Source organism: Heterodontus francisci, chromosome 4 (assembly GCF_036365525.1).
Source record: "Heterodontus francisci isolate sHetFra1 chromosome 4, sHetFra1.hap1, whole genome shotgun sequence".
Taxonomy (NCBI): domain Eukaryota; kingdom Metazoa; phylum Chordata; class Chondrichthyes; order Heterodontiformes; family Heterodontidae; genus Heterodontus; species Heterodontus francisci.
The window spans coordinates 22352260-22366978 of NC_090374.1; the positions used below are offsets into that span (position 1 = coordinate 22352260).

Genomic DNA, 14719 nt, shown 5'->3' on the forward strand with positions numbered 1-14719 from the left:
TGATGGTGTGGAATCAATGTCATTCTTGTAACTCCTGCAATTTACAACCACCCTAGTGCAGTACTGAGGGTGTGCCTCCGTGTCAGAGATGCCAACCTTTTGCTGAGGGGTTAAACTGACGCCCTGTCTGTCTGTTTAAAAAAACTTGAGGCACTTTTCAAAGAAGAGCAGGGAGTATTCCCAAATCCATCTCACTAACAGCTAGTTTAACTCGCTGTTGGTTTCATTTTGTTTGATTTGTGGGGAGTACTCCCGTTGGCCTGACCAACATTCCTTCCCAACCAGCATCTCCAAAAATAGATGTAACTTCATTGCTGTTTGTGGGACGTTGGTGTGCACAAAATGGCTGCAACATTGGCCTATATGACGGGATCCATTGCATTGTATGTGCAGCAACTTGGGATATTTCTCAGACTTGATAAGGTGCAATGTGCAAGTTTATTTTCTTCCCACAGTTAGTCTCCTACATCTTATTTAGGTGATAGGGTGGGATGAAGGCTTATGTGACCAGCATAGGTCTGTTGGGCTAAATGGCCTATTTCTTAACTGTAAATTCTATGTATTAATTATTAATTGATATTCAAAGAATTGCTCATTTAGGCATTAGGATTTGAGAAAACTATTTTTCCCACAGGATAGTGACTGCCAGAGATAATAGTTGATTCAGGGTAAATTGGGATCTTTAGGAAGGAGCTTGATTGATTATCTTTTAAGAAGGACACTGAGGTTTATAGAGATGCTAATGGTACTGGTTGACGCTTTTAGGGAAGTAGGGCATATGACTCAGTTTTTAAAGTAGAGAATCAACGCAGTGACGCAGAAGAAGTTTGTGCTGGAATAATCTTATGTGGACTGTGGTATGGGATCGATGGGATGAAGAATCTTGGTGGGATTCTTTAGCACGTCATCAGTAAAGTCTGAAATTTATAATATGTTAAGCAACAAAATTTGGGAGAAGGGGGAACATTGAAAAACGTTAAAAAAAAAAAGGATGATGTGAGATAGATTTTTAAAAATTGGTATTCATTTTTCTGCTTGAATTATTTAAAAGGTTTTTCTCTATTGTTTCACCAGAAAAATGTTGGATTTCGGACAGTGGACTGTTAAACATCACCACAGTTTCGTTTGGTGACCGAGGCAAGTATACTTGTGTTGCCTCAAATCTCTATGGCAGTATCAATTACACGGTGACTCTAAGAGTCATCTTCACCTCGGGGGATATGGGCATTTACTATATGATTGTTTGCCTTGTCGCGTTCACCATTGTGATGATCCTGAACATCACCCGTCTGTGCATGATGAGCAGCCACCTCAAGAAGACTGAGAAAGCTATCAATGAGTTCTTCAGGACCGAGGGAGCGGAGAAACTGCAAAAGGCCTTTGAGATTGCTAAACGGATCCCGATAATCACCTCTGCTAAAACACTGGAGCTGGCAAAAGTCACCCAGTTTAAGACGATGGAATTTGCCCGGTACATAGAGGAGCTTGCCAGAAGTGTTCCCCTTCCCCCTCTCATCATGAACTGCAAGATGTTTGTGGAGGAGATAATGGAAGTTGTGGGCATGGAGGAACCAAGCCATATGTATGTAGGAGCTGGACCAGCAAGTCCAGACACTCGAGATGAAGTGTACACTATACCAAATTCTTTAAAGCGTAGTAATTCATCAGCAGGGGACTCGGACGAGTCATCTTTACATGAGCAACCCCAGCACATTGCAATTAAGGTATCAGTGCATCCCCTGAGTAGCGAGGAGAACCTTGAGAGTCAATGCCAACACAGTAGCAGCCACCAGCCCGAGCAAGAGGACCAGGAGGAGAAGGCAGCACCAGCCGTGATTGAAAATAACTCTCAAGTTGGGCTGATGGTGACGGAGGATGCCAGCAAAGTTGTGCCAGTGGTGACTGAAAAGGCCAACCATGTTACAGCAGTCTTGGTGGAAAACAGCACCCTTCCTACACCAGCAGTGCTTGTGAAAACTCCCCGAGTTATTTATGAGAGCCACGTGTAACTGACTCGAAACTCCGTGTACTCCACACTTAACCTTCGAGGTTGGGGTTACCACATGACGTGATCTTAATAATAAAAGCCTTACCAGAAGAGGATCGTTGCAGAAAAGAAGAAAATGTAATGATGCATGAATTTTGGTTAAATTCTGTTGCATTAGGTTAAACTGGATCATTACTGACATCACATCTAAGCCATGTTTGGGGGGAAAACTACTTTAAAGTTTTTTTTTAAAAACAAGAAGTAAACTCCCACCTGAAACACTTCTCAGCGAGACACTTGTAGGTAAATGTCACTATCCATTGAACTATTTAATCTGGCAGCTTTAGGTCACTGTCCCACTCTCAGTTGGTCAGATATAACATTAGTTGCTACATACGTGCTTTCTGCTGGAAAGTAGATGGGCTGGTAGAAATTCTGTATTCTTTGGAGTAAATTTCCGAACACAATAAATATTCACACACAATAAATATTCATGCATCACATTTCTGTGATTAAGGAGGAGGAGGGGGAAAAATCACTCAAATCAGTCAGAAAGACTGGTTAATGATCTGGATGGAGATCGTTCTTTGGAATAAGGAAGCTGAGAATTCTTTTATAGGACTAAAGAATGAAAGATTTGCATTTATATAGCGCCTTTCACCACCTCAGGACCTCCCAAAGCACTTTATAATGAAATACTTTTGAAGTGCAGCCACTGCTGTAATGTAGAAAGCACAGTAGCCAATTTGCACACAGCAAGCTCCCACTAACAGCAGTCTGTTTTATTGGGGTTAATTCAGGGGTAACTATTGGCCCAGGATGCTGGGAAGAACTCTCCTGATCTTCGAGAGAGAACTATGGGATCTTTTATGTAAACCCGAGAGGGCAGGCAGGACCTCAGTTTATTGTCTCACCTGAGAGGCAGCACTTGCAACAGTGCAGCATTCCCTCAGTACTTGACTGGAGTATTTGCAGAAATCTTTGTGCTCAATTCTCTGGAATGGGACTTGAACGCACAAGCTTCTGACTTGGGCAAGAGTGCTGCTCACTGAGCCACAGCTGACAAGTCAATGGGAAAGCAGAAAAATGGGCAAGTCCTAGTCTTGCCTTCCTTTTACTTGGTTGGGTACAGTGGCGTAATGTTTATGTTAATAGATTCACAATCCAGAGGGCTGGGCCAATAATGCAGAGAAGTTTTTATTATTATTCTTTCATGGAATTGGGCATCACTGGCAAGGCCAGCATTTGTTGCCCATCCATAATCGCCCTTGACAACTGAGTGGCTTGCTAGGCCATTTCAGAGGGAGGTTAAGAGCCAACCACATTGTTGTATGTCTGGAGTCACATGTAGGCCAGACCAGGTAAGAACAGCAGATTTCCTTCTCTAAAGGGCATTAGTGAAGCAGATGGGTTTTTATAACAATCATTGATAATTTCATGGGACCATTACTGAGACTAAAGCTGGAATTTTACGCCCCCCCCTCCCCCAAAGAGTGGGATGGTGGTGGGGAGGGGGGTTGCAGAAGTAAAATGGAGTGGGAAGCTTGGGGGGCCCTTCCCAACCTGCTCCTGCCTCCATTGCCATTTTATGCGGGGCAGCGGCAGTGAAAACAGGCCCAATCAAGGCCCATAAATGGCCACTTAACTGCCACTTAAGGGCCTCCGCCTGCCGCCACAGGAACTTCACCCTTGGACGGTTGGGCGGTCCGGGTCTGAGAAAAGCCGCCGAACAAACTCAGCTTCTATTTGGGGCCATCCTTCCTCTTCTTGTGGAAGCTGAGTTGCAGTCCCAGCAGTGGCCACTGCTCCCGGTGGTGCTGCTGGGACGAAGAGCTGCCGGCCTGCAATTAAGGGCCTGGGGAATGTAAAATCCGGACTGGATCCCCAGGCCCGGTGGGGGCGGGCTTGCCACCGACTTTTTAGTCAATGGACAGCTCCTGTCCACCAAGGGAAAAATTCCAGCCTAGCTTTCCATTCCAGATTTTTGTTAGTTAATTGAAGTTAAATTCCATCTGGCTGCCATGGTGGGATTTGAACCCTTGCCCCCATGCATTAGCTTGGCCTCAGGAGTGCTAGCTTGGTGACATTACCACTACGCCACCCTCTCCCCTCTGTGACAGCTCAAAATGTCACCATGGCATTATGAGAGTTTCAATTTTAATAGCAAAAAATTCTGGTTATAAAAATTTGGTATCAGGGAAAATGACTGAAGTTGTTGGATTATGGTTAAAAACACAACTGGATTCACTCATGTCCTTCAGAGAAGGAATCCTGCCATTCTTGACCTCACTGACCTGTATGTGACTCCAGTCCTGCACCAACCTAGTTGATTCTGAATTGACCATCTGAAGTAAACCATTCAGATGCACTAAAGCAACTAGATTAGATTAGATTAGAGATACAGCACTGAAACAGGCCCTTCGGCCCACCGAGTCTGTGCCGAACATCAACCACCCATTTATACTAATCCTACACTAATCCCATATTCCTACCAAACATCCCCACCTGTCCCTATATTTCCCTACCACCTACCTATACTAGTGACAATTTATAATGGCCAATTTACCTATCAACCTGCAAGTCTTTTGGCTTGTGGGAGGAAACCGGAGCACCCGGAGAAAACCCACGCAGACACAGGGAGAACTTGCAAACTCCACACAGGCAGTACCCGGAATCGAACCCGGGTCCCTGACTAGGGATGGGCAATACTTGCTGACCACGTCAGAAACCCCCACATCACAAGAATGAATTTTTTTAAAAATAGCCTTACTTTCCCCAGTTCAAGACCAAGGGCAGCACACACACCATTCTGTTTTTGGCAGATCATGATCGACTGGTTGTGTCATTTCAGCAATTTTGATAAATTAACAATTAGAAAGTCAGTTGAAGTGCTATAGATCCTGTCATTTGAGAAGTGCCGCAGAGACGCGAGTGCAGAGTCCTTCAGTTAAGTTATGAAATCCAGGAATGTTGAGGATAAACAGTCAACATGCATGACTTTTGTATGACTCGTCACCTGAGGTGGGACTTCCTACCTCAAGCGGGTGGAAGTTCCGCTTTGGAACAATTAAAGCCTGGGGACCCATAAAATGTGGGATGGATCCCCAGGCTAGGCCGAAGTGGGTTCGCCACCGACTTTTACGTCGATGGGCAGACAGGAGCTGGCCAATGTAAAATCCAGCCCCAAGTAACTCAGAAGTCACGTTAACAACAGCCACAACTTCTATATTTATGTAGCACCCTTAACATAAAACTTTCCAAGGCACTTCACAGGAGTGTTGTCAACTAAAGTGTGACATAGAATTATGGAAAGAGATCTTAGGCCAGATGACCAAAAGCTTAATCAAGGAAGTAGGTTTTAAGGAGGGTCTTGAAGGAGACGAGAGAGATAGAGAGGCACAACCACCAATGGTGGAGCAATTAAAATCGGGGGATGTGCAAGAGACCAGAACTGGAGGAACACAGAATCACGGAGGGTTTTAGGGCTGGAGGAGATTACAGAGATGGAGGGCTGATGCCCTGGAGGGACTTGAACCACAACTTTTAAATCTGTACATTGGAATCCCTGTTAGCTATCAGAATCTGAGCCATCTGCTTGCACAAGTCGTGCTGATATAAATCAATGGCCTAGCCCAAGTTCAAATTCATTTTATTTCTATTATATAGCATTCCACTTTGTTTCATTATTGCTATTTGATATAACTCCCAATTATTCACCAGACCCATTATCCAGCAGAGGTGGGGAGGCTCCCACCAATTTGATATCTACTTGAAAGTTTTTTTTTTTACAGGGGGGAGTGGGACTAATTGGACAGCTCTTTGAAAGGGCCAACAGGCATGATGGGCCAAATGGCCTCCGTCTGCACTGTAAGACTCCATGATGCAGAAGCACCCTTGTTGCAGAGCCAAAAGATAAAGAGCCTCTTTAATTTTGATGCCTCCAACCTTGGAGGTTAGGCCATTTTGTTTTGGACAGTGCCCATTGTTGAAAGGGGCACCTTGGTGCCATCATCGGTGTTTAGTAGTGCTCCAGTAGCACCTGGAGCTGGTCTTGGAAGAGAATCTCTCCAATAAGACCGTATTGCTCTTTGCAAACAATCTTCTCTAAGGTCCGAGCAATTCACAGCATCAAATCAGTGTCTGACTCACACCATTTTATTCCAGGGTTAGTCACAGGCTGTTTGACGCCCTCATTATTTTGGAGATGGTTTCGAAAGTGATCCAGAGGTTGAGCTGAAGGTTTGAACTCTGCCCTCTAGGCTGGAATAACCTAAAGCTCATGTGCACCTCATTTTGCATTCGACCAGCTGCGATCTGGAAACCAAATCTGTATTCACAGGTGCAAATGGGCCTTCAGTCACCAGCTATCTTTGAAACCATTGTGCCATAATATTACTGATCCATCAAGCATTGATCACAACCTGCATGTCATGAAGAATCTGGCTTGTTTGCACTTGGTTTGGGTATAGTATATGCCTTTTTGCTACACATACAAGTTATATTCAGGAGGCAGGCATTGCCTGAAGGGCATCTTGGGAAAAGATTATTTCCAAAGGTTTTAGAGCACTGTGTATGAATAAAATTTACTGTAACTTCTCTCCCATCAGGCTCAGCATGAGCTACCCATTTGTGTCTCAGACAGATGGTAATGGAGGATGGCTGCACTGGAACCACTGGGAGTGGAAGAGGCATGGGTTGGTGCTTGGGTTGGTGGAGTGGTCTGCACCCATGAGGTCAACCTATCTTTTGTTTCTTTATTTGTCTCATTATCACCTTCTTTCGCTCTACACCCTCATCCCTTTAGTCATTTTATTACTCCTGCTTTCCACTCTAGCACAGGCCTTCCCTTTCTTTTCTTCCCCCTAACCCCTTTTCTCTGGCTCCACTCTTGATTTAAAAGCTGCTCATCTCTAACATCTTCCAGTTCAGATGAAAGGTTTTCAATGTTAAATCTTTTTCTCTCTCCAAAGCTGCTGAGTGGTTTCTGCTGTTACTTGCAGTTTGCTGTCACTGCCAATCTTACAAATGTGCCATCTGTGTAATGAATGCCTAATTAAAATAATTCCTCTGACTGCTACTGATGAAGGCGTAACCTGAAAATCTGGTTGATGCCTTTATTATAATACTGGGCAGAGGATTTCCATTCATTTACTTCGATAGATGGAAAATTATGGGCTGCTTACCCGCAATTTCCCAAAACACACATCTTGGGAATGCCGGATGCTGGAAACACCCCTTGCACCTCATCGGGGAAAATGTCATAACCTTTTTCTCGCCATTTTATAGGAGCTGTGTATATAATTAACACCCATCTTGCCAAATAAAATGAACTTAAATGCACATTGAAAAGATTGAGTTATAAAATGCAGGAGGGAAGGGGAGTCTTATTTACTAGTAATGCAGCAAGAGTACTATGAGTGAAGAAATGTTTGCAGTTCACACTACGTAACTCACCCACCCAGTTAAGGGGAGAGGGTCACGACAAACAGACAAAAAGAAAGAGAAAGACTTGCATTTGTATACCACCGTTTACAACCTCCAAAGCACTTTACAGCCAATGCAGTACTTTCTTTGAAGGATAGCCACTGTTATGATGTAGGAAATGTGGCAGCCAATTTGTGCACAGCAAGCTCCCATAAACAGCAGTGTGATGATGACCAGATCACCTGTTTTGGTGCTGTTGGTTAAAGGATAAATATTGGCGGGGACACCGGAGAGAAATCCCCTGCTTCTCTTTGAAACAGTGCTGTGGGATCTTTTGCCTCCATCTGAGAGGGCAGACGGGACCTCGGCTTACTGTCACTCTGACAGTGCTGCTCTCCCTCGGTACTGCACTGGGAGTGTCGGCCTAGATTATGTGCTCAAGTCTCTAGAGTGCAATCCTCTGACTCAGAGGAAAGTATAAATAGAGTGAACTTTCCTCTACAATATTTAAGTAAACATAATTGACTGCATTTATGAGGGGCTACATTCAAGATTTTCCAAGTAGTGATCCTGCAAATGCTCACCTTTTACAGTACTATTCATACTATTGGGCAGTTCAAAAAGGTTTCTTTCTTTAACCTGAATAGGAGGACTGTGTATTAACAGTGGACTGTGTTGAAAACTGGCAATGTGCCATTGAAATGAAAACGGCCTATTTTGGCAGCAGCCCTGCCTACAACTCCTACACACGGAAACATTTCCATTCAGCCATAGATGCAGATTATACTTCTCAGCCGGGTGAAATCAGTGCTAGTTTTTTAAACTTGGGTGCAGTGGTGGGGGGGTGAGAGGAGAGGGGAGAGGGCGCGAAGAGTGTGGATATTATCAGAGTTCTCTGTCAAAAAGCTTTGGAGAGGCTGTCGTTTCATTTACAAGTATTCTTGTTTTTGCAGTGTGGGAACATTGCATTGCCTCCGCACTGACACAGGTAGTCTGTTTTCTGTGGTGATTAATGAAAGCTAGTGCCGTTTTGGAACTGGAATTGTGCCCAGTGTATATTTTTGTATAAAGAGACATCAAGTTGGAACTGTTCACCCACACGCTGCTCAAGATGTGCTCAGTTCTGGTTGCTGCATCTCAGGAAGGATATATTCACCTTGGAGGGGTTTCGGTGCAGGTTCATCAGAATGATACTCGGACTAAAAAGGTTAAACTTTGAGGACAGGCTGCATTAATTATATAGAAGATTATGGGTGATCCAACCTACAAGATGCACTGCAGCAACTCACTAAGGCTTCTTCGACAGCACCTTCCAAACCCGCGACCTCTACCACGAGCAAATTAAAAAAAAAACAGGTGTTTAAAATGACTGCAGGGATATGGGGAAACAGCAGGGATTGGGAATGACTGGGCTGACACAGAGTCTATGGGCCAAATGGCCTCCCTGTGTGCTGTACTGTTCTATGATTAAAGGATTTTATAGGGTAGGTAGAGAGAAACTGCTTTCTCTGGTGGTGGATGGGTGGGGATGAGGGGGTGGGTGTGGAGGCAGAGAGACCAGAACAAAGGGGACCTTAACTTAAACTTGGAGCTAGGCCATTCAGGGCTGTTGCCCAGAAGCACTTCTTCTCATTGAAATCTGGAACTCTCTTCCCCAAATGCTGCAAATTCAACTGAAAATTTCTAGACTGAGATTGATGGATTTTTGTTAGGTGAGGGTATTAAGGGATATGGAACTTAGGTAGGTAAATGGTCGGCCCTAATTTAATTGAATGCCGGGACAAGCTCGAGAGGCTGAATGGCCTACTTCTGTTTCTGTGTTCTTAAATGAACAAGTGACAAATGAAAGTTCAACTTTTGAAGTGCTTCTGTGCTACCATTGTACAAACCGGTAGTGTTAATCCGATTAGCAAATACTAGAGTCTTGGAACACATGATCGGAACATTCACGTATGAATGAGACTGTGTTACTGTGTCATGTGGTTTATGAGGTGCGGACAATATTCAGGTTGTTAATGTTTTTTGTAGCTCAGTTGGTGAGTGCACGCGACTAATGTGGATTAACTGATAATAAACACACGGTGCATTGTGATCTGCTGGTCCACAGGATCTCCTGGACTGGTTTTGATCACCTGAGATTTTTTTAATCTCCTTTTTATTAATCCATTGATTTCCTCTTTTTTTTTTTTTCTTTTGCCTGATAGGTGATAACATGGCTGTGGGAGAGGGGAATGGGGTGGAAGAAGTAGGAATGTTCAGTCATGGTGCTCCAACCATCATGAGAGTGGGGCTGCCTTGATAGACCAGCTGGTCTCTTCCTACCTGTCAGTTTTTTACATCTGTGGTGTTAAACTGAGCCATAGAGGCTGTTAGTTAGGCTATTAATGGATATGAAATTTAGGCATGTGGATGGAGTTCAGTTCTCAGCCTATGCTGGTTGAACTGTATAGTTAAAATATTTGGGATGGGCAGAGAGAAGAGTCAGGGCTAGGGTCCCACCTTGTTGCTGAACAGTGGGCAAGTACGGGCGTTTGGTGTGGACAGAGACAGGATGGACAGTGAAGCCACCTCCCCAGCTTTAATAGCCTGCTCACTGCTTACGCACACAACTGATGCCAAAGTACCAGAAGGCACCCGCTGAGCATGAACCCAAATTGTGGCAAAATTTGGCAACTCCAGGACATGTGGGAGAATGTTATTATTTAGATCTCTCAGCAACAATTTGCATTTATATAGCATCTTGCAATTTAGTGAAACACTACAAGGCACTTTACAGGAGTGACAGCAAAGAAAATGTAACTATTTTGACCATCATTCGTCTATTTATGATATATATGAAATCTTTAGGCTGTGTGTAATTTCTGTTTCAACTTTTCCCATTATGGTTTCTTAAATCTCCATGTCTAATTGACGCTGTCTGTGGAAATTTGTCATGTTGTAATTATGTCCTTCCTTCAATGGCAGCAATGTCAGGTCTCTGTTTAGTTTTTGCCAGCTGCTCTGTCTATACTGTAGTGGAACTTTGCTGCCAACAACTCGACTTCTCTACTTTCTCAAATTGCTTTCCCACACTTTTGTCTAAATCCTATATTAAAAAAAGAGAAAATGTATGACTTTTAAAATAGGGACTGAATTACGTTTACACTGCATGGTCCAATGAACCTCCTGCCCTCTGACTGCTCTTCACTGCCCATGTGCATCCTGTAAATGTCACACTTACTTCCTGTAACAGTTTCCCTGTCACATTTTCCCATCACTCACATCTGATGCAGTATGAGGAAAGCTAGAATATCTATCAGGAGTGTCTGATGAAGGGACATCAGCATTGATGCAATCATTTTTAATTAAGAAAAAAAAGCCTTTGTCACATTTCGTACTGCGGCAATACAATGTCTATTGGACCACAAATTTACAATTTCTTTGGACAATTGCAGCTTTCCGTCGGTACGGCAGAAAAACTGAGGAAATAAAAACTTGAGCAACACACAAAAGATAGATAGAAAAGGTAATTGTGCGAAGCTCTCCTCCCCAGTGTGAAGCCCCACCAATCAGGAAAACGGGTTGCGGAGTCAGCTGTTAGAGTGTTATGGCCCTGTCTTTGAGCTGTGCTCCCATCTAACAAGGCTCTGCACCTGGGGTCCCACCTCCCAATATGTCCCTAGTGATCTCATTGAATTTTGGATTTCTCCCTGTCTGTACTTTTTTTGCAGTCCTGAGGAACAATGTACAAAGTACAATCAGATAAATGCAGTACCATTCTAGGATATCTCTCAGGTACTTGTACTATGTCTACATGAACTGTGCTATTTGGTGGAGACTCCAGAACAAGGGGGAGGCCATAACCTTCAAATTAGACCATTCAGGTATGGTGTCAGGAAGCACTTCTTCATCCAAAGGTTAGAGGAAATTTGTAACTCCGTCCCCCGTGAAGCTATTGGGGCTGGTGGGGTCAATGGAAAGTTTCAAAACTAAGGGTTGTGGAACCAGGGTGGGTGCATGAAATTAAGATACAGATCAGCCATGATCTAATTCAATGGGTGGAACAGGTTCGTGTGATTGAATGGCTTCCTCTTGTTTTCTGTGTTCCTTGTAATTTACATATTAGGATGCAAATTTTCTAATTCCCCAGTAATTCTTTACATGTTATTCTGCGTAGTTCCACATGCAGTTTTAGTCATGATTTATCTATGCACACAATGTCTTCAGCCATATCCAACAAATTAACCTTGACCCATGGTAGGCATTTTTATAGGTGTCGTGTCAATGTTTACATGGAAGTAACCGCCACAGATATGTCCCTAGAAATGCCTATGGATGCTATGCTCCTGTTTCCATAGAACCATTGAGAGCCCCCAAATTTTTCGTCAGAGTGTAAATTTATTAAGTTTGTCATGACGTGTTATCCATGCATTCCTGTTGCATTTCCTATAAGTAGGAATTTCCTTGCCTTTTGTGAGTGAGAATTCCATGCTCCCCTTGGAGTATCTTCGTAGAAGCTTCTGGCAGTCCTTTAGAGGGTTACAAACATTAATGCTCCTCCACATATCTATGCTAAACACATGCCTTGTTTTTTCAATACGTTTTCCAAGTTAATGAAACAAGCATATAATTCACACAGGAAATTGTTGAATAATGGAGCAACTCTTTATTTTATGTATGTAAAGCTAAAATCTAATGGAAATAGGAATTAGGTTAAGCACTAATATTCTACATCGCTTTACAAATTAATTAGCTTATTTTGCCAGGAGGCTGATGTTATTACAGCCGCAGCAGCAGATAACAAGGTGTTGAAGGTTAATGTGACCCATCTGTTTCAAAATATCTTCTTGTAAAGACTTTTGGGGGAGGGGAAGAGAGTATCTCTGGTTGCTATGTGCACTGACCTCATAAACTCGTCTGTGAAGATTCCCTCTGGTTTCTTTTGCTTACCATCTCGCTGGAAACCATGACGATGGGGAATTGATGATACTGGCACACACATGGGCTGCAAATGTATGGAAAAACATGGGAAAAGCAAGGTGGGAACAGACATCCAAACAATGGCAAACCTCGTACGCCATTGGCTCAGCCCTGAAGCACTTAATAAGGGTAATATCAGATGTCTGTTGTACATTTCTCTCAGCTTTCATTTTCGTTGACTTCGTTCGGGAGAGAGAGAGCTAATGGGTGACTGATCCAGTATCAACCATTTTGCACTCTTGTCCAAAGGCAAAATTGCCCCCAAATCTCCTTGCTGGGAGAGGCAAAAGCAGTGTGGAATACTAGTGTAAGAGCGTCTTCATCAGCACCTGCTGCATTGGTAGAGAGAGGTATTTCAGAGGAAGGTGTTAAGTGTTTGTACCCGACCATCCCTTGGTGTCATTTCAGGGTCATATCGATTGAAGCAGCTCTAACCTCCGCTGGCCTTTTGGTTCATGTTACAAGCATCTAGCTTGTTTGTTGAAGCAATAGGGAGCTGGCCTTGCTTTAGGTTATTCTTACTGGAGAAAAGATTAAACGAATACCTATGCAACTTGATATGTATGTAATTTGTTCTATCAGACACACTAATCTTTATTTGACGTACGAACAGCTGTGCTAATGCCAGATGGAGTGTAAATGTTGGCTGCAGTCTATATACTGGTGTGACAGAGTTGGCTGACTGCTGAAGTGTAGTGCAAAATATTCAGCTTTTATCAAAATAAACGCTATTTTCTCTGTGCTTCTTGTGGATTTTATTCACTTGGCTTCAGTCTTACTCACCAATAACCTGCTGTTTGGCTTCTGCCAGGATGACTCAGCTCCAGGCCTCATTACAGCCTTGGTCCAAACATAAATCAAAGAGCTGAATTCCAGAGGTGAGGTGAGAGTGACTGCTCTTGACATCAAGGCAGTATTTGATTGAGTATGGCATCAAGGAGCCCTAGCAAAACTGAAGCTAATGGGAATCAGATGAAGACTCTCCACTGGCTGGGGTCATACATAGCACAAAGGAAGATGGTTGTGGTTGGTGCAGACCAATCATCCCAGCCGAAGGACATGCTGCAGGAGTTCCTCAGGACACTGTCCTAGGCCCAACCATCTTCAGCTGTTTCATCAATTACCTTCCCCCATAGGGTCAGAAGTGGGGATGTTCGCTGATGGTTGCACAGAATAATTGAGGTCATCCAAAACTCGGCTCCCCATGTCCTAACTCGCACTAAGTCTTGTACACCTATCACCCCTATGCTCATTGGCCTACTTTGACTCCTGGTCAAACAAATCTTGATTTTAAAATTCTCATCCTTGTTTACTAATCCCTCCACGCTCACCTCACCCTATCTCTGTAATCTCCTCCAGTGACACAACCTTCCGAACATATGAATTAGGAGCAGAAGTAGGCTATTCGGCCCCTCTAGCCTGATCTGCCATTCAATTAGATCATGGCTGATCTGTTTGTGTCTGGAATTCCACGCTCCCATCTACCCCGGATAATCTTTGATTCCCTTGCCTAACAAGAATCTATCTACCTCTGCCTTAAAAAATTCAATGACCCCACCTCCACCACCTTCTGAAACAGAGAGTTCCAAAGTCGCACCAACCCTCTGAGAGAACCAATTTCTCCTCATCTCTGTCCTAAAAGGGCGACCCCTAATTTTAAAACAGTGCCCCCCTAGTTCTGGACTCACCCACAAGAAGAAACATCCTTTCCACGTCCACCTTGTCAAGACTGTTCAGGATCTTATATACTTCAATCAAGTCTCCCCTCAGGGTCAAGAATGTCTCTGAATGGACAGAGGGCATTCTGAAGGGGGAGGGTGAACAGCCAGAGGTTGTGGTACACATTGGTACCAACGACATAGGCAGGAAGAGTGATGAGGTCCTGCAGGGGGAGTTTAGGGAGTTAGGTAGTAAGTTAAAAGACAGGACCTCGAGGGTTGTAATCTCTGGATTACTCCCTGTGCCACGTGCCAGTGAGGTTAGAAATAGGAAGATAGTGCAGCTAAACACGTGGCTGAGCAGCTGGTGTAGAAGGGAGGGTTTCAGATATCTGGACCATTGGGCTCTCTTCAGGGACAGATGGGACTTGTACAAGAAGGACGGGTTGCATCTAAACTGGAAGGGCACTAATATCCTGGCTGCAAGGTTTGCTAGCGTCACTCGGGAGGGTTTAAACTAATGTGGCAGGGGGGTGGGAACCAGAGCAGTAGGACAGCTAGTGAAGTAAATGAGAAGGACATAGTAAATAAGGCCAGTAGGACTAAGAGGAAGAGCAGGCAGGGAGATGTTGCTGAGCACAGCGGGACTGGTGGTCTGAAGTGCATTTGTTTCAATGCGAGAAGTATAATA

The 14719-nt window shown here is 43.8% G+C and overlaps 1 protein-coding gene across 1 annotated transcript in view; it reads left to right on the forward strand.

The window, feature by feature from the left end:
- Window positions 1-13112, forward strand: part of LOC137368940 (microfibrillar-associated protein 3-like) — a 43281-nt gene extending 30169 nt beyond the window's left edge. The window contains exon 3 of the mRNA XM_068029286.1: window positions 1075-13112. Within this exon, the coding sequence (XP_067885387.1) occupies window positions 1075-2009 (935 nt within the window). The 3' untranslated portion in view covers window positions 2010-13112. The remainder of the gene's footprint in view (window positions 1-1074) is intronic.
- Window positions 13113-14719: the final 1607 nt, after the last annotated feature.